Source organism: Neovison vison, chromosome 13 (assembly GCF_020171115.1).
Source record: "Neovison vison isolate M4711 chromosome 13, ASM_NN_V1, whole genome shotgun sequence".
Lineage (NCBI taxonomy): Eukaryota > Metazoa > Chordata > Mammalia > Carnivora > Mustelidae > Neogale > Neogale vison.
In genome coordinates this window covers 35,898,741-35,921,503 of record NC_058103.1, presented here as the reverse complement: position 1 = coordinate 35,921,503, position 22,763 = coordinate 35,898,741, and the positions used below count along the sequence as shown (strand labels likewise).

Here is a 22,763-nt window from a genome sequence, read left to right as displayed (position 1 = left end):
TTATCTCCCACAGATATGATTGTTAGGATGGAAGAGGTGGAGTACTGCAAGTTTTCCATAACCTGTAAAGCACGGGTTAAGATCTTAGGCCACCATTGTCGGCTTGTTTGTCTCCTTCCTTCCTCATTCTATCCTGACTCCAGTTTTCTGCCTCTTCCCTCCACACCCCCAAGTATAGTATTTGGCAACCCCCAGACCCCCAAGATTACAGTCTGCCTTGCTCCCCTGGAGTACCTGGTCACAGGGCTAGGACAAACTTCTGAAAGATTTAATCCCTCCTCATGCCTCCAGGGAGACCTGTTCCTGTTCCGTCTCAGACGGTCGAGAACCTTCTTGGTTCTCAATACTTCAGACATAGATATTCGGCATCCTACCAGTGACACCATCTTTCTGCTCCTGTAGGCCCACTGCAGAGCACTGGGGGGCTCTGCTGGGGCTCCCCTGCAGGTGACGTTGGGAAAGGTACAGTAAGGAAGAGGACAGCTTGCTGCTTCCACTGTCATTCTCCTGCTGTTGCTTTATAAAGGTTCTGGAACCGTCTCCCGGCACTGCCTCTCCCTCTCCCTCTCCCCCTTAACTGCCAAGGGCCAAGACAGAACTCCTCCTAGGGACTCATACAGGCAGACACACCTGTGGTTTGAAATATTCTTTATTTTGTAAACATCTGTGTTTAAAATAGATGAACCCTGCTCACAATTCATATATTGGACCCAAGACACAGTACACGAAGTTCACCCATCACAGGGAGATGGTGGGGGCTTGGGAGCAGGTGGAAATGCCTGGGGCTGGGCTGAGTCTCGAGACAGCAGGTGCAGAGGTGGTGAGGAGTAAACAGGCAGGAGCGCCTGCTCAACAGTCTGGGCCTAAGGCCAGACCCCAGGCCACCCTCCGGACTGGAGAAGTGTAGGGGTGAGATGCCAACTCCCAATACCTAGTGAGCATAGCTGACCCTAGAGCTCCAACCCTCCCATACCTCTCCCCAGCTGTGGCCCTGATGGGTGGGGCTCATTAGTGCATAAATCTCCACCCTGTGTTTTCCCTTCCAGAACCCCTAGGTACAATAAAAATGAGTCCCTCTGTCCCGAGGGGGCTGGGAGAGAAAGGCAGTGGTGCTCTGCCTGATCTTCAGGGAATACTGCAACACGGGTCACAGGTTGGAGCCAGCACCCAGCACGTCTGCTTTCTGAAGCCCCTGGCTTCCCGAGGTCTGGCATTACCATCGCCCCAGCCCTGGCATGATGCTGTGTCTTGACACCCAAGGAGTCAGGCCTCAAGGAAGCATCCCAGCCATAGTCATAACTTCATCCTAAAGAGTCTGCTAAGTTTCTCATCAGCTAACAATTTATAACTATTCCCGCCCTCCTTTTCCTTCCACTGTTAGCCTGTCCCTGGTCCTACATCCTGAGCTACCCTCTCCCACTCTGTTAAGAGTCAGAGGAAAGGTTTGGTGATTTTTTCCCCACCTTTTTTTTGGGGGGGGGTTAATAAGGAAGTGGGGCTCTTAATCCTGCACATGTGTGTGCCCTGGACTTTGAAGCTCCATTGGTGAACGTTCAGGGCTTGAGTTTTTGTTTTAGCTCCAGCCGGAGCCATAAGATGCAGCTAACACATAGCTTAAGAATGAGCCTCCAATGCCGGGCAGGTGGGGAGGAACCCCACTAGGCCCCATCACTGACTTGTCCCTTCTTTAAAGCGCCTCCCTCAAGCCACCTTTGGGCCACATCGGGCTAAAGAAACTTCTTCCTGAACAAAGAGCTCTGGAGGGAGTCGGCTTCCCTCCCTCTTCCGGCGGCCACAGTGCGGTTGGCTCCTCTTCAAGAAGCTAAAGGGGCAAGATAAGCACTTTTTCTGGAAGGCTGAAGAGAACAGCACCAAGCATTTCTACCCAGGGCCTTCTTTCTCCCTCCCCAGGAAGCCCCTGCCCTTCTCCCACAGACTTTCTCAGGAAAGCCTTGAGCGCTGAAGGCTGGGTTCAGTGGTTATGTCACCTTGCCTGGGGGTTGTGGGGAAATGCCCTTCCTACACAGAAAGGGAAGTTGCTCCCGTATTCCCCTCTGGTTTGCGAAATGCTGTCTCTGGCCTCCTTTCCCTGCCTTTCACCTGATATACAGGGGCTAGTCCTTCATTTCCAAACATTTCCCTTCCTGGGTGTGTGGTTGGCTTGTCAACATCATTCCCATCCCCCTCCCCCCTTGCAGGCTTTCCTCACCCCGCAGTGCCCTGAGGCCTTGGTACATATCTTTACATTTAGGAGCCCAGGTGGGGAGAAACTGTGCACACTGCATGGGAGGTAGAGAATGGGGGTGACCTTTTGTCCCTGCCTCCCCTCAACAATTTTTTTTCTTCTCTGAAGCACCTGCTTCTGAGCTCACTTTCCCCAAAAGGCAGGTGGGCAGGCAGCCAAGCAAGGCCAAAGCTGGGAGGTGGGGTAGGCCAGGCAGGAAAAGGTGGGACAGCCCCAGTTTTGAGGACCACCAGTTTGGTGTTTCCTTCCTACTTTGATGTTCCACTTTCCCAGATCATGGATGGGGCAGGCCATGCCACAGGAAGGGACAGCGGGGAGGGGAAGATGGGAAGAAGCACCCCATAGGCTTTGGCCCCTTCACAAAGCAGGGTGGGGTGTTCTTCCAGAAGAAGAGTATGGAACATCCCCATGAGCCTGAGTCCATTCCCTTGGACAGGCTTAGGAAGAAAGGAAAGAAAAAAGCTGCACTGGCAGCCACAGAGCAGGACAGAGAGGGAAAGAGGTTCAAGGGGCTTTGATACAGAACACACTGGAAGGGGGAAGGGGACAAGAAAGAGAAGTAGGAGGAAGAGAGGAAAAGCAGAGAGGAGACAAGATGCACTGAGAAAGAAGGAGCCTTAGAGTGGCCTCACTGCAGACGGGGCCACTGTCTGGGGAGCCTGGGGCGGCAAGACAGCACCCGGAGCACACCGGGGCTCATGGCAGGCCTGTGGTGGGGAGCCCGGCAGAAGGGAGGCCCTCCAGGCTGGAGGGCAGGGGGCAGAGGCTGCTCCGAGATGACAGCGGGGCTGCTCTCGGGGCCAGGCAGGGGAGTAGCAGCTACTGGTATTCCACAGGGTCACCCGAGTGAGAGGAGAAGCAGGGCAAAGCCCGGACTCCCTGTCTGCCACAGGCCTCCTGTGGGGAGGGAGGGGTCGCTGGGTGCTCCACACAGGACCCTCAGCACCAGCAGGTTTTCGAAGAGTTCGCTGGGCCCTCAGGTTTGCCCTCGTCCTCCTCCAGCTCAGCCAACGCCAACTCATGGCTGGCACGCGTCCTGAGACCATCCAGCTCCTTCCTGTGGGCCTGCAGCACCAGCTCCGTCAGCCGCGTGAAAGACTGCGAAACCACCGGTGGCGGGTGAGTGGGTGCGCGGATGCTGCCACCGCCTCTTCCCCCTGCAGCCCTGTACCTGCCCCAGGACGAGGCCTCATCATGTGAACGGGGCTCACTCTCCCACCCCGGGCCACCGCCTCCCTTCTTCCCTGGTCCCCTCTGCAACAATGGGCCACAAAGGCAGGGCAGCGGGGTTCAGGGCACTCACCTCTTTAATGTTGAGGTTGGTGCAGGCACTTGTTTCATAGAAGTCCATGCCATACTCCTTGGCCAGCTGCAAGAAAAGAACATTCCTGAAAGGGAGTCAGTAAGGGAAGGGAGGTGCCCACAGCAGCGGCCTGTCCTTCTGCCATGGCTCTCGCAGTCCATGCTCAACTGCGACAACTTCTCACAGCAGGTCATGTCTCAGAAGCCCCTTTGCAGAAAAGGGCCAGCCAAGAATGGAGAAGATGCTCCACAAAGCCCCGCCCGCACTCCCAGCAGACACACCCCTGCCTGTGGCATGCACACGTCACACATCAGGAGGCAAAGGTCCCCCCAGTCTTGTGCAGGGTGTGGAATTAATGAAAAAATGCGGCTTTGGGGTCAAACAGACCCAGACGTAAACGCCAATGCCCCACTCAGCAGCTATACGACCTTGGACAAGTTACGGACCTGCCATCTGTTAAAGGGGGATGAGGGCATCTCTCAACCAAGGTCAGGGAATGACTAAAACAGGTCCTGCATCTCAAAGCACTCACTTAGCACCAGCCATCCATACAGTGCTCGATAAATACTATTCTAGGAGGGTTTATTCTGGTAGGGTTTGCGTCTACTTTCAGATTTTTCAATGACCCTGTATTATTTTTGTATGCCAAAAATCTATTTTATTTCAAGCGCTATGGACGGAAAGAGGGAGAAAAAAGCTCTAGAGGCTCTCAGAGTGGGTGGACGGCTCTCGTCTCCATGGCACCCATCCTTCAGTCCTCTGGGAGGGTGATGTCCCTAGGCACCACCTTCCTGTCCCCACAGTCCCATAGCTTCTCCAACCGTGGGGCCTTCATTCCCTTATTTTCCTCCCTACCCCTTTCCAGTATAAAGACAGGGATGGGATCCTTGTAGACAGTTGCCGTGCCTGGATGCTGCTGGGAAGTCAGTGACTTGGAGCCCTTCCTCACCATGACCACTGGGATGACCTCTTTAGCAGAGGGTAATCTTGCTATGGGGCCCCTAGAGCCAGGCAAGGGGCTGCCTGAGAACTCTTTGTTCCAGGATAGGTCCCAAATCACTGTCCCAACAGACAGAAAGCAAACTCTCAAGGATGGCAACTTGCCCAGAGCTTCAGGGAACTGTGGGAGGTGCAGGGTGCCTGAGGACAAGGACAGAATCCTGGGTCCCAGCTCTCAGGGATGGCCCAGGCAGCAGAAGACCCAAGGGATGGGCTTGGCCAGCTTGCTGCACTTACCTGCTGCCCCTGCTCCCTTCCCACCTGCCGCTTCTGCTCTTCATCAGCCTTATTCCCTATAAGGATCTTCTGAACACCTTCTGGTGCATACTGGGGACAGAGGACAGACAGAACTGCCAGTGAGTACTGCCTTTCCTCCCCAGCTTCCCATCACACTATCTCCTGGCCTCCACACCAGCCCCAAGCTCCAGAGCCCTAGGGACAGAGCAGGCCTACGGGATGCAGGTGTGAGGCTGACCCCAGGGGCTAGAGGGCTGTCACAGGGACAGCTTAAGGGGGGAGACACTCCAGCTACAACTGGTACTTCCTGGGGTTAGACAGTTGGGATCTGAACTGGCAAGGGCATTGCACTGAAGTCCAGTCTCCAATTGAAAAACTGGGGACTCAGAAAGTTCACATCGCTTGCCCAAGGCTCCAGAACCAGGACTAGAATCCCAGTCTCACGATTCCTCCTGCTCTTGAGAGTTCAGGAAGGAAGACAGTCACAGGGTAGGCTCTGACCTAACTCATCTCCAAGGAAGAAGCAGCCATGGCGGCCTGGCTGGGCACAGATCATGGGCGGTGTGGCAGCTTGGGCTTCTTCCCCATGTCTTACTCACCCAGAGGTCTCCATCCAGGGCCGGGAAAGGCAAGGTCTCCGGGGAGTGTTTGCTCACCAACGCTGAGAGCTTCAGCCCTTCTCAGCTGGCCCTCACTTTATCTTTCCCTCTGAGGCACCCTCCCCCACCCCCAATGGGGAGGCAGCATCTCCTACCTCATCCACATCACTGACCCACTTCATGATGTGCTGGTAAGAGCGCTCGCTGCTAATGTCGTAGACTAAAAATATTCCCTGAGAGAGAGAGAAGGAGAGAGAGATGGGGTGGGGGGGGGTAGATGCACACAGAGATAGTGCACAGTCGAGGGTCCAGAAGCAGGTGTGGTACCTTAAAGGCTAGGTCCCATTCTCCCTTCTCCCTGCTTAGCAGAATGAGGCTCCCTCAGCACCCAGAAACTTCTCCTTCTCTCTCATCCCCCCAAAGCTATTGTGCCCTAAGCCTATCACAGAACTCTCTTCCGACTGGGGTCTTTGGCGCAGGGTGAAGGGTGGCGGGTGGGGATGAGGTGGGGGGCTTGCCTGTGGTGTGTGCTCAGAGAATAACAGATGAACGTGTTTGTCTGAAGGCCCTGTTCTGGGAGTCGGTGGCATACAGATCTCCAGCGCTTAGAGTTGGGAGTGTGGATGGCAGCGTCCCACCTCCAAACCCTGAGAATGGCGGCTCACCTGGGCCCGCCGATAGTACTGCTTCGTGATGGTCTGGTATCTCTCCTGCCCCGCCGTGTCCCTGCAACGGAAAGCCAGGCCATCAGGAGAGCAGGGAGCATGGGGCTAGAGGGAGACCCTGGGCCCTTGCAGGAAAAACTGGGGAGCTGCAGGGTGAAAAATCAGGAGTTTTGATTCCCCAAAGGGGTCTGAACATCCCTGACCCTGCAGGAGCGAGGCCTGGTTATCTGGGGCTGCCTGGGCTACAGGGGCCTCATCAACTCTATCAGTGCCGGGAGTCTCAAATGAAACTGGGCCTTCGACACCTCTCTTTAGAACTGGGCCATTGTGTTCAAACAGGTTGGACTGCCCCACCTCCCGTCCCTGTGGGGCCTCTGAAGGCAAGGCCCATAGCATTCCCCAAACTGGAAGCAGCTGCAAAGGCTGGCAAAGGCTGCGCTTCCAGAAACCTCAGGCCATCGGGCCACAGCGGCCCCCCGTGGCGCCTGGTGGGAACTGCACCATGCCGTCCTGGGGAGTATCTCCCCAGGGTCCATCCCAATGTGGGGTATAACCCTCCCTCCTGTGCACTGCGGCTGGGCCCAGGGGCAAAGCCTCATCCTAAAACAAACCAACTTGGTTTGCCAATTCCTTCTAGTTCCTGGCTTTTGGTGACTTGTGGTCAATCCCTGAAAGTTTCCTAAGGAAACAGGAGGCTGGAGTTGGCAGGGGCGGGGCAGCCCCATGTCTCTCCTCCTCCCCAACTCACCAAATCTGTATTCGCACTTTGATGCCATCTACCTCTATGGTCTTCATCTTAAAATCCACGCCTGGGGAAAGGAAGAGAGCAAGGAAGTTAGGAAGAGTACTGCTGAGACCGAACGGTGAAGGCTCAGGGCACTCACACTGGAAGGGACTGTCTATGACTTAATATGGCACAAAGATGGCATGAGGTAAAGGCCTTCTTAAGCCAAAGATTGGCCCTAGGGAAGTATCTGGGGCTTTGAATGGGGCTTCCCTTCTTCCTTGATCTGAGAATTGCCAGCAGTAAAGGGCAAGGATGAGTAGAGGGGGTGCAGGAGGAGGGCAGAGTGAGTACGGGGAATCCACTCCATCACTGCCTTACTCAGCCGCCAAATGTGTCGCCTTCTCCTCAGTGTGACGTCTTCCTCTTTACACTGCTGGAGAGAACTACAGGTGTTTATTTATCTGCGATGGAACTCCAACCCCTAGGAACAGCAACCTATCTAGTTAGCCTGGGTGTTTTTTGTTTTTTTTTTTTCTTTCTCTGCCTTATTAATAACCAGGAGGGGATGTGCTGCTGTCATGAATGAGGGGAAGGGACATGGATCCCGAAGAGGGTCCCTAGCAGAGGCCCACCAAGAGGGAGCAGTGGCTCTGCTGTTGACTATACCCCATTTACTGGAGGAGGCACTGCTGTGTACTCATTTATTTAGAAAGAGCACGGGCTTTGAAGCCAGGCCTGAGCTCAAATCCTGACTCTGGCCACTTCGGTCATTGCTGTGACTTTGGGCACCTTGCTTTTCTGGGCCTCCATTTCCTCATCTGTAAAAAGGGTACATCACCAATCATTTCAGAGGGTGAGAAGACGAGGCGAGATACAGGGCCCAGCACCTGGGAGACACTCAGTTGCCTACAGTTACCACTATAACCTAGTATAGTCCCGGTCCATCGTGGGTGCTTGTAAATGACGACCAGTGACAGGAGGACGAGGCAGTGACGCATTACACTCCTGGGGGAGGGAGGGGAGGACAGACAGGCTTCTCCGGCTCACGTGCCCAAGGACTTGAGGAGCTCAGCTGCCACAAGACCCAGGAAACATAAGGCATTTGGCAAAGCAGCCCAAGGCAGAAACATATTTGGGGAAACGTGCAGGAGGAGTCAGCAGCACCCGCAGCACACAGGCTTGAATCTGAGTGATGACAGAGATGAGGGGAGACATTTTTATCACCACGCCTCTTCCCAGCCCCAACTGTGCCTGGGCACGGTGCCCGGTGATGCAAAAGCGCTATCGAGTAAGTTAATTAAGCTTAAGTCTTCGTGTACTCCCCAGAGACAGGTCAGGAATGGGCATCATTAACCAGTTTTCAGGTGGAGAACACGGTCATGGCAGAGTTCCAGATGTACGGTAGTCACTAGCTGCCTGGCACAGCCCCAAAGACCCACAGGTACCAGAGTCCCCAACACCACCACTATGCCACTCAGCATTAGCTCTTTACCAATGGGAACACTTCTCCCCTTCTCCCTGGCCTGTCCCCAGGCTTCCACAAATACAGATGGATTCAATTCAGACCTTTCCCTCTTTCCATCAAGACCAATCATCATTTAACTGGAGGGGAGAAAAAGATTCCGAATGGACAACCCAAACTAGACCAAGTTGGTCAGACGTGAATCACTTCTCGCCTGCCCAAGCTGATTCATAGCTCTTGAGCTGTACTTTTCCAAATGGGTAATGTCTGGCAGCCATTCTTCCGGGTGTGCAGAGCAAGCGAGGGTGAGGGTGCCAGGCCTTGGGGGGGGGCAGCGGCACACTCACCCCCTCCTCAGACAGCCAGTTGCCAAGAATTTGCTCCTCGCCATTGCTGGCATAGAAGAGAATCAGGAAATTCTTGTTTTTCATGGGACAGTGCTGGCTTCCCAGGAGAACCGGCAATTTGGTTTATCTTCTAATCAACCTAGCTCATCCTCATACTAGTCTCTCAAGCCTGGTCAAGGACAGGGCCTTGTGCAGAGTGGTCACAAGGTAGCAGGGAGGGAAACAGAAGGTTCTACCTTTCTTTATTCTATGAGAACTTACTTCTATGAGAACGTCTATGAGAACTTACTCGGTGCCCTGCACAGTACTAGGTACAGACAGAGTGGCAGAGGGACAGAGGATCCCTGACCTTACAGAGATTAGTGGAAAGGAGACAAAGGCCCAGAGAGGTGAGATAACTAACCCAAGGTCAGCACAGCAAGTGGCAGAGATCTGAACACAGACCCATTTGCTGGCAGAGCCTGTGCAACCCCCAGCATTGCTTCTCAGAGGGAATGAGAGCTGTGCAGTAACTAGACATAGAGGACTTAACTATGCGGGCTTCTCTGCAGGTCCTGGAGCAAGGAGCAGCCAGGAGGGAGCTCCCAGCACCAGGGGGCTCGGGGCGACAATGTAAGCAGGTCTTAGAAGAGGCAGCGCCTGGGAGTGAGCGCTGGGCTTAGATTCCTTCTCCCTCTTCCTTCACTTCTTAGCTGTGTGGCCAGGGACTGAGGCTGAGGGATTTGGGGGGCCCACAGACCCCCACACCCATCCTCTTACAACTTAGGTCTTCCTGACCACCCAGTAACATCTGTGGAGCTTGGAGAAAATGCTTCCATTTTGGCTATGCATATGCACTAAAAAACAGTAAGTTTAGGCCTTTTGAGGGATTTTCCTCTCCCACCCACCTTCTCTTTCTTTCTTTTTCTTTTTCTTTTTTAAAGATATTGTTTATTTATTTGACTGAGAGAGAAGGACAGCACAAGCAGGGGGAGCCACAGAGACAAAGGGAGAAGCAGGCTCTCTGCTGGGCAGGGAGCCTGATGCAGCTCAATCCCAGGACCCTGAGGTCATGACCTGAGCTGAAGGCAGATGCTTAACCAACCACCGGGTTGTGCCCCCACATTTTTTTAATTAAAAAAAAAAGACGAAGAGCCCAGTGATCTTGTAGTGGACTCTTCTTTCTATTCTCCCTGGTCCCATAGCCTGGACCTTCCACTGTGTCCACCGACTTACTCCACAGTCGGTCATGCCTGTGCCCACCCGTCGCCCCTCCAGCCCCCTGTGTGGCTGTTAGTTTTCTCTGCTGCTGAGCACTGCAGGACAGTCAAAACACTGGCCTGGTTGGTCACCCACAGAGTTCTGCTTTCCCACCTCAGTGGGGCCCTTGTAACAGCTGGTACCCTATTTATAGGAGCGGTGTCCCCAATATCCTTCCCCATAGCCACTGACCCCTCGCTGAAGGCTTCAGCCCCTGTGTGCCCCCTCCTCAGTGCCACTCACTCAACAGAACTCCTTCTCCAATCTCTAGGGGTGAGTCAAATGCTGCCTGATGAAGCCATTCCTGAGGCTTACCTCATTTCCTCAGCTCTCAGCTCATCATCAGCCCCCTTTGGGTGCTCGTCCTAACATTCTGGCCCCTTCCTGCTGGTCTCCAAACTCTATGGTGGGGAGAGATACTCTCCTCCCACCTCCATCCCTGCATGTTCTCATTCCGGCTCCCCCAGGGACTGGCGGCATCAACATCAAGGAGCATGCTAGAAAAGCCATTCTCCAGGTCCACCCAGGCTGAAGACTGAGAACCACTGTCTAGCCCATCCCGAGGCTGAACCACATCCAATCTACGATCCTTATAATGATGTTTGTAGAACACCCCTTAGCTAAGGGATCCAGAGCCCTCAGTTCTCGTGCCAGCCCCGTGAGGCAGGGAAGAGTGGTGACAACTGCCGGAGGCACGGAGAGGCCGGCTAACTGCCTCCTGCTCCCTCACCCAGTGGCTGAACCCGACCTGGAGGACTGGGCTCCTGACAGCCACCCAGGGTACTGCCCCCTGGCCCAGCGGCTGTCTGTCACACTCTGACATACCCCATACAATTCTGCTCTGATAAGGCATCTAGAAGTGAGGTCCTGGGTACTCGGGGAGCAAGCCCCCCATTAGCTAGTTTCCGGGGACCCCTTGCTCCCTGAGGTCAGGATTGCCCTCAGCCTTGCACAGAGCCATACCACTGTCCCCAGGCGCAGGGGACATTGTGGTGCGAAGAAACAGGCTCACTGCCTCCACACCACTCCAACAGACGTTCCTGAAGATGTGGGGATTCCTGGGGGAGAAAGTCCAGAAGAGAGGGCCCTCTGCCTACCAAGAACTGAAAGCACAGTGAGAAGCTCACCACTTTTCTCCTCAGATGGGCCAGTCATGGTGTCTGCCACACCTGGTGTCCTCTTCTGGCTGGAGCTGCCCGGCCCAGAGTTTCTGCTCAGGGAAGCAGGGTTGGGTACCGTGTGTTCTTTGTGGGGAAGCAGCTCCTAACTGGACCAGAGGTGGACATCTGACCAAAGAAAACTGGTCCATCAGTGGGCTTGCTGGGGACCCCAAGGTGACCCGGCCAACATGGGCAAGGGGATCTAGCTAAGCCGATCAAATCAGCTCCCTCCAGACGGTGCTGAAGGGATTGGTCAGCTGGTAATAAGAGGAACACGGGCAGATGTGCGGAGAAGCAGAGATGCCTGAAGACAGAACACACTGGCCAGAGCTGGGGCTGGGAGCGCCGGATCCTGGCGTAGATCCCACCTCCCAGCTCATGGGTGTCCTCAGAGCACACCTGAAGCCTGAAGGTGCCTTGGGACTGCCTGAAGACCCACAGTCTGAGTCTGTCCCCTGCTGCCTAATGCCCTCCACCATGTCCGCCTCCACCACAGATGTTTCAACTGTGGGGCTGGGAGGGAAACTCCCCCTAATTCCCTGCTTGTTGCTGCCTCCTAGTTTTTGTCTTCTAGCCCCAAGTGGATGTAAAGGACCTAAGGGCTAGAGAGTATATTTTGTATTTGACAATATTTTTTGTTTTGAAAGTCTCTGCCTCCGACCCCACAGAGTGCCAGAAATAGAGCCGCAATTCCATCAGTGGCCCAGAGTCCGTGAGGAGGATGGGCACCCGTGGGACGAGTGTCCTGCCAAGTGAATGCCTCACAAACATCGGCAAGAAAAGTCCCTCAGTGAAATGCCTCCTGCCTCGGGCTGTGGACAGTGCTGCCCTCCGGCTCTTCGTGTCCATGTCTCCAGCTGCAACCCTTGGAGACCTCAAGGCCACGAGGGGAGCGGGGAGCATGGTGACAGGGCTGCTGTCAGAGAGCAGGAGGGGGGACAGGGCTGGCCTTTGGGTCCTGGGGGCTGGAGCAGGACACAGGACAGGGTGGCGGAGACGGCTCGCCGGGGGTGGTGAGACAGCAGCATGCTCACTGCGCCCTCCACCCCACAGCAGGCGGCTGAGAAGACTGCAGGAAGAAGGGAACGGGGCACATGCAGGGGAAAGAATGACTGTGGGCCTCCAAGAGAGCCCCGGGAAGCACAGGTGGAGGAAGAGTGGTGCGGGCAGTAAGAACATCATTGTGTGGTCGGGATTTGAGTCCGTTCCCGCCTTTCCTAGGCATTGGCCATGTGTTTTTTCTTACCCTCTCTTTGCTGTCTCTTCACCTGTAAAATGGGAACGACAATCCCAGTTGTGAGAGAAGGTGTAAAGCCAATGACACAGGGCCTGACACACAGTGTTATGGAATGTTAGCTGCAGAAGCTCTCAGCTCCCCAGGGAACGAGGAGATCAGGCAGCCCAGGGTCACAGTGCAGGGAACAGACAGAGCTCTGGGGAGGAGGGGCTCCTGCTGGGGAAAGGAAGGAGAGTAGGCAGGTGAGACAAGGGGCCAGCACAAAGCCACAGTGCTCCAACAAAAAGAGAAAATGCCATCCACCATGGAGGCTAGATGTCTCCCTTCCCCACACCCTTTGCCCACCAGTCTGCCTATAATCTACATTCTGGCAAAGTTCAGCTGTGTCTATTGGCAGGCCAGTACCTAATGGGTTAACGTCAGGTGCCAGGTGGCCTGCCTGCCAAGTGCCACATATTTCAAGTGGAAATAAGCTTCTTCTGGGTGCCAGATGTTATCACTGTGATCAACCACAGCCCAAAGGACTGGCAGTGTGACCTGAGCCTTTTCATTAGCAATGAGATGCCCCAACAGGAACAACCTAATACAGCTGAAACCCAAGGCAGACACCCAATCCCTGGAGCCATGCTGGCTCCAGTTACCAAGCCCAGGGCCCAGGAAGGCCCCGAGCCCCTCCCTGGCGGGAAAGCAGCATGTGCTGGACAGGTGGGGCTCACGGGGGCTGTGGCAGGAGGTCACCTCTAAAGAGGTCACCCTGAGCAACCCCAAAACAAGCTTTGGGGAAAGGCAGACCCTGTGTGGAGGTGGCTGGCTGACTGTGCCGCCCCCAACTAGGTATCAGAGTGATCCCCATTTCCAAACCCGTAACACCACAAGACCAACGACACCATCTTCCTCCAAATGAGGGACAAATGAAGGGAAGGAGGGGCACGAGAACAATATAGAAGGCGAGCTAAGAGACAAATCTCAAGAGAAGATTCAAGACAAAGGCTCCCGGCACACAGAAGCCCCTCCTACCAGGTAGATGAGGGGAGTGGAGAGAGTGTCTTTGCCCCAAACCTGCTACTTGCTACTTTCCTCTTCCCTCTGGCTAGGGACTGCCTGCTGGGCTCTGTGCTGCCACCTGACTTCCTCCTCTTACCCACCTGCAGACCGACTGTCCCTCACGCTGGCCTTGCTCTGGGGAGAAGAGGCAGTGGGTTCTCTCGACGAATGCATTAGTCAGCATTTGCTCCTGCTCGCTCTGGGAAGGGTGGGAAGCAGAAATAAAAGAGGGGGCCCTGGTGTTCGGCAGACAGAATCCTGATCCTCGAGCTCCAAGGCCGTGTTTTCACCTCCAGGACAGAGTCAGCGGCTCTGATTCAGATGCCAAGTACCAGAAAGACTGCAGGTTTCAGAGTGATACTCTGTCCCTCCTTTATTTTTTAAGACGCAGCAAATGCGCATACACACACACACTCCCTTGGTGTGATCATGTGGGGACCAAGACGACTCTGGAAGTTATTACCTGCACATAAAATCTTGGAGGCCAATCTTTGGAAAGCCTTGGCCCAGAAACCCAGGTGCTGTTAGCAAGGAGAAGGATTTCCCAGTTGAAAATGGAGTCCCATGAGGCTGGGAAAGAACACTTGTCCCTGGTGCCTGAGCCCTAGAGGATCCCCATTCCAGAGCCCCCGGCAATGGGGTGGTCCTGGAAGTCACTCCAGCAGCTGGGCTGAGCTGATGGGAACCGTCTGACACCCCCAGAGACTCCGAGCGACCTGCAATACTGACCTTAGTCTAAGCCCCAGCCCCCTGGTCTCTACAGCCACCGAAGAGGACCCCTCTCACACTTTCTGGCTCCCTGCTATGTCCGAGCTTCCCCTCAGACATGTACCTGAGCAGAAGAACTGGACGCTACTGGAAACGCTTGCCCCTTGCACAGTTCTCCCTCTCTGCTTAGTCCCAAGCACACGGGTGGGATAGTGAGTTTCTTGTTGTCTCTGGCCCCAAGACGGCAGTACGAGCTGCAGCTGCCCTTGGGAGGAGCAGAAGCCCTTGAGGAAAATGCACGTGTGCATTCATTCATTCATTTATGCTTTCATTCAAATACACTGTTACTGAGAGCCTACGATGGGCCAGGAACTGAGCTGGGTACTAGAAGGCCCAGCAGTGAAAAATGCAGAAATAATCCCGTCTTCAGAGAGCTTCCATTCTAACGGGGAGGACAGGTAATAAGCAGAGTGATGTTAAGGGGCCAAAGCAGAATAATGGAGTAGACAGTAAGGAGATCCATGTGAAATCTGCTTTAGACAGGCTGGTCAGCAATGACATTTTAAGGTAGGTGACATTTGATCAGAGACCTGAGTGACAAGAAGGTACCAGCATAAAGATCTGAGGGACCAGCGCCCCAGGCAGAAGAAACAGCAAATATTCCTCAGGCAGGAACACATCTTCAGTCAAAATTGAAGTTCCATGGAAGAGAAAAGGAAGAAGGGTCCGCATTACTCTTTCCTTTGTTATAAAGGCTGGGGAAGGGGGTGGGGTCGGGGGGTATGGCTGGAAGCACAGCAAGGCCCTTCCCTTCTCTGGGCTCTCAGGGGGACCCAGCTTCATATATATAAATTTGACTGGAGGATCTAACTGGAAGAATGTACCAAGAAACTTCTCAAACACTAGCAAGGCCAACTTGGGGACTCCTTGCCCCCCACTTTATGATGGGATCTCTAGGCTGAATGGCTTGGATGTGCAAAGCGCAACTGTTTGCGTGCACACAGTAGGTACGCTGAGTAGGTACTCAGTGCACTCTAGTTCCCTTCCCCTTGCCCTTCCCCTGCCATATGCACAAACCTACATAGGGCCTCTGTGACACGGGCTGTGTGCCCTCAGCTAGCCGTGTTCTGGTCCCCTCTGGCAGACCCCTGACCTGGGCCTTGCCTCCCAGAGCCTGCTACTGAGTGGTCAGCAGGCACGACTGAGGCAGCCAAGACTGTCCCCTCCTCCTGAGCCTCTTCCTATGCAGGGCCATGTTGACAGGCAGCAGAAGTTTCCCAGGGAAAAAGACTGGGGCTGGGAGCCTCAGGAGCAAGCATCTGGTACGGGGCAGGGCCTCCCGATGTGTCTGCCTTAGACAGAGCCAACAAAGCTAACTCCTAGCAAGGATCTAGCTAAACATGAGCTGGTACGACCATGGCCTGGCCACTACCAGCTGGCCCAGCCAGCCTGAATAGTAGAAGCCCGAGATCATGAGGTAGTCTCCTCCGCAGCAACTCCCCCACCCTCTGCCCCCTGAGGAACCCCACTTAGTTTTCCAGGAGCTGCCCCAGTATCACTTTTCCTGTAAAGCCTTTGCCTACCAACCTCGGAGGAGTTTAGCCCCTTTCTGTGATTCCCAAGCATTCCCACATGGCTTTTGCATACTGCTCTGCTTGTCTGTTTGGATGCCTGACTTCCCAGATGTTGTCTGCACTCTGAGCTCCTGGAGGGCCAAACACCATCTTATTCCTTTCACATTCGAACTGCCTGGCGGAAGGCAGATATAATAATACACAAAATTATTCAACAAAATTGAATAAAGGAAAGAAAAAATGAACGTGTGGGTGACGAGAGAATAAATGATTGAATGAATGAAGTCAGAACATCCCAGGAGAAAAGATCAGTGAGAAAAGATTTTGAGAGCCATGGTGGGGGATGACCCACATTTTGGGGCCAACTGTCATATCAGCCTTCTCTACAGATCATGGGGCCCCGGTCAAGGAGTTCTCTGTAAATATGTTCTCAAAATGGTAACATGCAGGCAACACTTAGATTTCACCCTCCAAGCTTCCCCAGCCAGACTTCTCAATCCTAGCCCCTGACAGTTCTCCAGCGGGTCACGTCAAGGAGGCAGATTTGGCCGACAGCCAAGGCACCAATGTCCCTCCATCCCAGAGCCCTCGGTGCACTGGAGAGAAGCTGTGCTTGGCAGCCTGTGGAGAGGTCTTCCGGGATAAGCAAGAGCACGCCCTAAGCCAGTCTGGGGAAATTGCAGAGGAGGGGGTTCAAGTTTGGGCCACCTGCACGCAAGACGTGAGTCATCGGTGTTCTTGGAGCCTTAGTTTCCCCTGTTATAAAACCACGCTGATGCTGAATCCTCTCATCCTCAGTGGGAGGAGTTAAATGTCCAGGGAGCCCCGTGGCCCCCGACAAAGCACACTGCCCAGGCAGGAAAACCAAGGAGAGGTCACACGCGTGTGCCGAAAATTGGCAGTTTTTCAGGGAAACGGGCACTAGTATTAGATTACAAAAGAAAGCATTCTGAGAAGAACTGGCAATCAGGGTAGAAGGGTAATGGCCAAATATCGACTTTCCTGCTATAAAGCTCATCACTGAAATGTCTGGGGAGCGGGGGAGGAAGGGAGGAGAACAGGAGGAGAGCAGGAGGAGGGAGGCAGGGGCAGGAATCTGGGCCTTCCAAGCTGGGGGTGGTTCTGCGGAGCAGGGAAGGTGGCACAGGTGTGCAGAGCAGCTGAAATGAAAGCCTCTGAGGGTTTCAGAGCGGTTCTCAGGGATCACATCCTTGGAGAATGGGGTATGCAGAATGAGGCCTGAGGCAGGGTGACCCGACAGAGCCCCCAGCCTCGCACTGCTGGAGCAAGGGTGGGGGAGGGGTGGGGGAGGGGCGGGGGAAGGGGCAGGGACAGAGGCCGGCACAGAATTGGACACGAAACCCAGAGCCTACTCCTGTGACCCCCCAGAGAGGGAGCTGGTGCCCTGATTTGTCCTGTTTGTTCATTGCTGGACCCCCAGCTCCTCAAAGGCACCTAGTGTGGTGGGGGATCAGTGAATAGGGCCCCAGTCACTGAATGCGCGAGCATTGGCCTCAAAGGGCGTTACTGACAGCATATCAATCTTTATGACGTTCTTATGCGCTAGGAATAACAATCAGAATAAGAATGGTAATAATCACAGAATCACAGCAGCTACCATTCCATCGAGGGCTCTGCCAAGTGCTTTGCACCTATTAGCCTCTATAATCCTCACAACAGACCTTTAAGAAAGAGTCTGTTACTCTCTTCAATTTACAGATGTGGAGACTAAGGAAAGAGCTGTTAAATCAGCACCTGAGGGTGGCAGAGCCGGGTAAGGCTATGGGGAATCTCATGCAGGTCAGCCGTCTGTCCATTTCCCCCCTCGGCTTCTCCCCTTCCCGGCCTTCCTGTAGTGAGGCACCCCTCCGCCCACAGCGGGCACAGATCCCCAAGCTGCAGAGGGCACCCAGCGCCCAAGCAGGTGTCCCTCAATTCCTGCTCTGATCCATGCCCTCAGGTCCTCCCCCAACTCCCGCTCCCTCCCCTTCAGTCATGGGGCCCCAGCCCCAGCCCCAGGCAAGCCCAAGCCAGCTCACACAGAACTTTCAGAGAAGGGGATCCTGCCCAGCAAAGCCAGGCCAGGAAGCAGCCCTGAAGCCACAGTGGCTGTTCAACCGGTCAAACAGGAAAATCACTGGGCAGCGTCCTTGGAGCCCAGGTGGCCTTTCGAATAAGAAGGTCTGGAGACCATGTGACACGTGTACTCTGGGAAGAGCAAGGACGGCAGTCCTGTCAGCTTCATGAGTGGCTCACGTGACACTCCTAGCCACTGTGCAGAAAGGGAACCAAAGGTCCCCTGCATGTAGATGTCACCTAGGCTGGGACACAGTCTCCCTGCTGGGGCAGGCAGCCCCGCTCACACGAGGCCCTTTCAGAAGCTGCCAGCCTAACTGGTTCAAATGGTTCTCCACTTCTGGAGGGAAAGGAGAATGGGACCCGTGTGGAGTCTGGTGTGGCGGCTACAGGAGAGGTGTATGGCAGAGAGAGGAACCCAGCTGCCGCCACGGCCCTTGACTGGTCTCCCCGCTGTGGGTCTTAACTCCTGCTCCCTGCCAGTACCCAAGTGCCACTGTCACCAAGTCATCACCCAACCCAGGAACCTTCTTCTGTTCCACTGCAGAGGCCCAAGGCCCACCCTCTGAGCCAGGCCCTCAGTGACCCCTGCCCTTATTCATCCATTAATTCAATAACATGTCTGAAGCTCGAGCCTGGCCCTACACCAGGATGATGAAAACAAAGAGGAAGAAGGTTTGGTTTCACCCTCATGCCCTTAAAGTAGACTTTGGGAGACAGACAGATAAACAGAGGAATGTTCTCACTCTTCCCCTAAAAACTCCCTTCTGTTCTAGCCAGACTGCCCAGCATCCCATGAACGCCCACTGGATTCCCACCTCTGTCGTCTCTGCTCCTGCTATCCCATCTGCTCCTTCCCCTCCAGGAACTGAAAAGCAGCCCACACCGCAAGGCCTCCCCTCAGCCTCCCTTCCTTCTCGAGCCTTCCCTGCCACTTCTAGTCAGCGGGGCCTCCTCTCGTCCGGCCTCCTCTAGCACTCTGTCACAGCACGTCCCCTGCCCCGTCGCTGGCTGCCTCCCGCACCCTGGCATCCTTATTTAGCTGCTGGTAAGGCCCGCAAGAGCGTCCCAACAGTAACAACGCTCCTAATTGATCCCCGACCTGTGAGGGGTGCTTCACCAAGTACTTCCAGATCTCGTTGTGGCCTCAGCTCTTTTTGCCTGTGTGCAGGAAAAGGTGGACCAAATAGGCCTCTGAAATGTCTGGCACAGTGCTTTGTAGTGAATCCTTAATTAATTAGTTTAACAGGTGAGGAGCCAGCAGAGGCCATTAAGGCATGGGCTGCCCACCTGCACACGACTCTCCGGGTCGGCACAGCCGTGTGGGGAAGGCTGGCTTGTGGCACAGATCTAGCCCACGCCACCTGCCTACCTGCGGCCTAAAGAGAAGAGAGGCAGTCAGTGCCTCAGCTGGCCTGGGAGGTGTCCTCACTGCTCCCTGGCAGGCCCTTCTCTGGAACATCACAGGCTCTTCGGGTAAATGGCATCAACAGTAAATCACAAAAGTGCCAGCTGAGGTCATGTCAACATAATCCAAGAATCTGAACTCCGACTTGGCAGTAGCTGGTGAAATGCCTCGTTTTCCCCATTTCGCCAAAGTCTCTGGGAAAGGTGCCTCGATCAATGTCCAGCATGGCAAAAGAATGCGTCTTAGGCATGGAGCAGCTTGAGAGAGGTGACGACGGGTATTCCTCTTCTTGGAATTTCCAGGTCTCAGCCCTGGCTACAGGGCCCGTTGCATTTTTCCTGAATGGATAAATTAATGACGCTGACTCGGTAGTACCCATTTTCTTGGCTCCTTGATTTGCCTCCTGGCTGCCCTTTCCAACTCCATGGGAAACTTTCTGGATCCCTGCGGGGAAAGCTTTTCTTGACCATCCAACTCTGACCCTAGGCTGTAGTTACTGCTGAAAGACATGCCCAAGATGAGGTAGAATCACAAGCGCCTTAGGTAGCTTCAAACAGAACCCACGCAGTCAAGAAGCCCAGTGGGCAGACTTGAAAAGGCGAGTGGGAAGAAAGACAGGTTTCTTTTCTGTCTCATGGAACCCAAACTCCTAAACAGTCCTCGGCGTCCTGGGAGAAGGTAGACCCCACCCATCAGAAGCAGAGGAAGCACCTGCTCAGGTTTTAGGTCAATACACCAAGGGCCCTGAGGGGCTGGGATGGGGAGTGTGCTATAGAGAGACCTGCACTCAGTTCACTGATTCACCTCCTCTAGAGTGCTCGGCCCCAGGGGGACTCTGAGGATGACCCTGTGACCTGTGAGGGGAAACTGCACGTTTGCCCCTCTAGCAGGAAGGAGGTGTCCCAAAAGAGAGAAGGTGGAAGAGACATAAGGAGAAGGGCTGGTGATTAGCAATTGGGGGACAAGGGACCTAAGGAAAAAGCAAGCCTCAGAAGGGCCATCTTGGGATTTCAGAAACATCAGTTTCCTCATTTGTCTGTGGGAAAGGGGGACACTTTCCTAGGAGAGGCTAGCTCCCCTAACAACACGGAACAGGAGCCCAAGAGCTTCTGAAAGGAGGGGGATGAATAAAGAGCTCCAGGGGAGAAACCTAGGTCAATCCTTGGAGTTGAAATGTGGCCAGAATACCAGGGTGCCAACTACTGCTCATCAGGCAAGGTCCAGGGACCACCAGCAGCCCACAGCCCCCTGGGATAGCTTAGCAGCTCCTGGCGCCAAGCCCACACATAAAATAGCTTCAGAAAGTTTCCTTCAACGCTAACATGCTGCCCTTTGTTCCCAGGCCGGCAATGTGTCCCCATATCCCATCTGCTTCCTCAGCCCCTCCCTTGCTCACTCCCAGGCCCTTCCAGTGCCTCCTCTTCCCCGAGCCTTCCCCTAGAGGCATGCCATCCTCTCTTGGCTTCTAGGACCGGGCCCATCCCTCCCAGATAGGTATCTCTCGTCCGGGCAGTGGCCCAGCCTGAGCTCCAGAACTTCTAGTGGCCTGCCTCACAGCTCCCCTGAGAAAGATGGATGTATCTGTTCCTTCCCCCTAAGTCCCTTGAAGATAGTGAAGCAAAGAGAGAAGGAGACCGCGGGAGCTCAAGAACAATGACAACAGTAACAACTAACTAACATTTATGAAGCTCCAAATGTGTCCAACTCTGTGTTAAGTGCTTTTACAAACATAATCTTATTTAATCCATACAGCACCTCAGCAGGTTAAGTACTGTTATTATTCCCATTCTACAGATGAGATATGCCAGCTCAAAAGCTTAAGCGTTATTCAAGGTCACACGGTCCCAAAGTGAGGTCTCCAGGTCTATGTGACAACACAGCCTGCCTCTTAACCATGGGTCTCTGTCCTTCCTGGCTGGCTCTACCTGCTCTCTCTTTTCTCTTGGCAAAGAAGGTGTGTTGGGAGGGAGGGTGGAAGCCTGGAGTGGGAGCTGAGTGCAGGGGCTCCCGCCCATTGAAAGGGGGACCTGGGCCATGCTGAGGCTCCTCCGGGGCAACAGCAGGGGAAGCTGTTAGATGTGGTGGAATTCTCTCAGCTCAGACTTCCCAGAGGTCGGAGCCCCTCGGGGCCCAAGGGGGAGAACCCCCCCTCAGAGGGGGGCCACTCGCCCATTCCCAGAACAAGAGATGCCATCACAATTCTGCCTGGGAAGCCAGGAGATCTTGTCCCTCTAAGCACAGGCTTCAGCTCTGCCAGATCAAACCAATGTCCTGGAAGGTGGGTCCTATCAGCCATCTGACCCCAGGTGTGGAGAGTAGTCCTAACATTCCTCATCCTCCTCAGCCTCCTTCAAAACAAATCTTTTGGCAACTGTTTTTCTGGAGCTAGCTAATAAGTGCCCCTGTCGCAGGCAAACACGCTCACCCAATCAACGCTCTCCTCCAGGTGTCCCACCTTGTGGCTTACCTTAACAACTGTGCTCCTGGAAACTCAATCCCTTCGGCCCGTCCCTTCCCCCTCCTCGCTCCACACTGGGTCACCCCTGAACTGAGGGTACCCAGTGACTCAGTGATGCGGCTCCCCACCCCGAACCCCTCTTCCGGAGCACAGGCTTTCCTTCCCCTCCCCCTCTCCACCTGGGGATGTGGGGGAAGTCATTTCAGTGGCTAGGATTCTCGCTGCCCCAGCTCGGGGTACCCAGGCCTACGCTCGCCCGGGTTGTCTGGGCTCCAATGGGTAGGCTCCCCAGTGCGAGGCCGGGAGAACCTATCCCTAATCACGGGCCACGGCAGGGACGCCCCCACCTCCAGGACCCGCGCCTCAAGTCCCCAGGCGGTGGCCCCTCCCCGGGATTTCTTCCCTGGTCCTGGCCTCCCGCGCCAACGCCTCCAGCCGGAGAGGCGGCCAGTTCTCCCGGGCTGGGGCTGGGGCAGGGGCCGGGGGCCGCCCGGGCCAGCTTGTGGCGGTGGGGAGGGTGGGGTCCCTCCGGCCACCGCCCCTTACCGATGGTGGAGATGTGCGAGGAGTGGAACTCGTTGTCGGTGAAGCGGCACAGCAGGCAGGTCTTGCCCACCCCGGAGTCCCCGATCAGCAGCAGCCGGAACAGCACGTCGTACTGCTTCGCCATGGCTCGGGCCGGCGCGGGCCGGGGGGCTGCGGGCTGGCGGCGGGCTCAGCCCCGCTCGGCCGCTGCCATCGCGGCGCGCGCCCGCCGGGGGGACGCCGCGGGCTGCGAGGAGGAAGCCGGGCCGGCCCGCTCGCTTGGGGCCGGGGAGCGCGGCGCGGCGGGAGCGCGGGTGGGAGGAGAGAGCGACGGCGGCCCCCGCCCGCCCCTTCCCCTGCGCCGCCACCGCCGCCGCCGCCCGCGTCCCGGGAGAGGGGGCGGGGAGCGCGCGCGGGAGCTCGGCGACCCCACAGCTGGGGGCGGGCAGGGGCGCGGCGGAGGGTGCGCCGCCGGGACTGGAAGCCGGCCCCCTCGCAACCCCCGTGTGCCAGACTCGCGACCCCGGGGAAAATGGTGCGGACGTTCTGAATGCGGGAGTTGAGGTGAGCTCCCACCCGGCCCACCTCTACCAAACTCGGCTTTCGGGTCTCATCACTTCTCCCCAGATCCCACCCCGATCCTGGCCCTGCTAACCCCGCCCCGGCACCCCGCCCCTGCGGGGGCCGGGTCGGGCCTCGCAGAGTTGGTCCTCACTTGGGCTCACCCCAGGTCGAAAGGCCTTGGTCGGG

General features: G+C 55.5%; 1 protein-coding gene across 3 annotated transcripts; it reads right to left on the bottom strand.

Moving 5' to 3' along the window:
- Window positions 1-633: 633 nt before the first annotated feature.
- On the bottom strand, window positions 634-22,763 carry RAB15 (RAB15, member RAS oncogene family). Of its 3 annotated transcripts, none has more exons than XM_044231291.1 (7): window positions 22,739-22,763; window positions 6,797-6,857; window positions 6,049-6,109; window positions 5,539-5,616; window positions 4,785-4,874; window positions 3,549-3,614; window positions 634-3,343 (listed from the first exon to the last, which is right to left on the bottom strand). In XM_044231291.1, exons 2-7 carry the CDS (start codon window positions 6,841-6,843, stop codon window positions 3,185-3,187), a joined length of 501 nt encoding a protein of 166 aa, XP_044087226.1. In that variant the 5' UTR covers window positions 6,844-6,857; window positions 22,739-22,763; the 3' UTR covers window positions 634-3,184. The 3 variants fall into 3 exon arrangements, with proteins under 3 accessions (XP_044087226.1, XP_044087224.1, XP_044087225.1); XM_044231289.1 differs by lacking the exon at window positions 22,739-22,763 and adding an exon at window positions 22,035-22,195; XM_044231290.1 differs by lacking the exon at window positions 22,739-22,763 and adding an exon at window positions 21,498-21,719.

Coding starts and splice junctions, on each gene's coding strand:
- RAB15 (XM_044231289.1), bottom strand. CDS start 22,158: ATGGCGAAGCAGTACGACGTGCTGTTCCGGCTGCTGCTGATCGGGGAC. Junction 6,858..22,034: donor CTCGCACATCTCCACCATCG/GTAAGGGGCGGT, acceptor TCCTTTCCCCAG/GCGTGGATTTTAAGATGAAG. Junction 5,617..6,048: donor AGTACTATCGGCGGGCCCAG/GTGAGCCGCCAT, acceptor TCTCTCTCTCAG/GGAATATTTTTAGTCTACGA.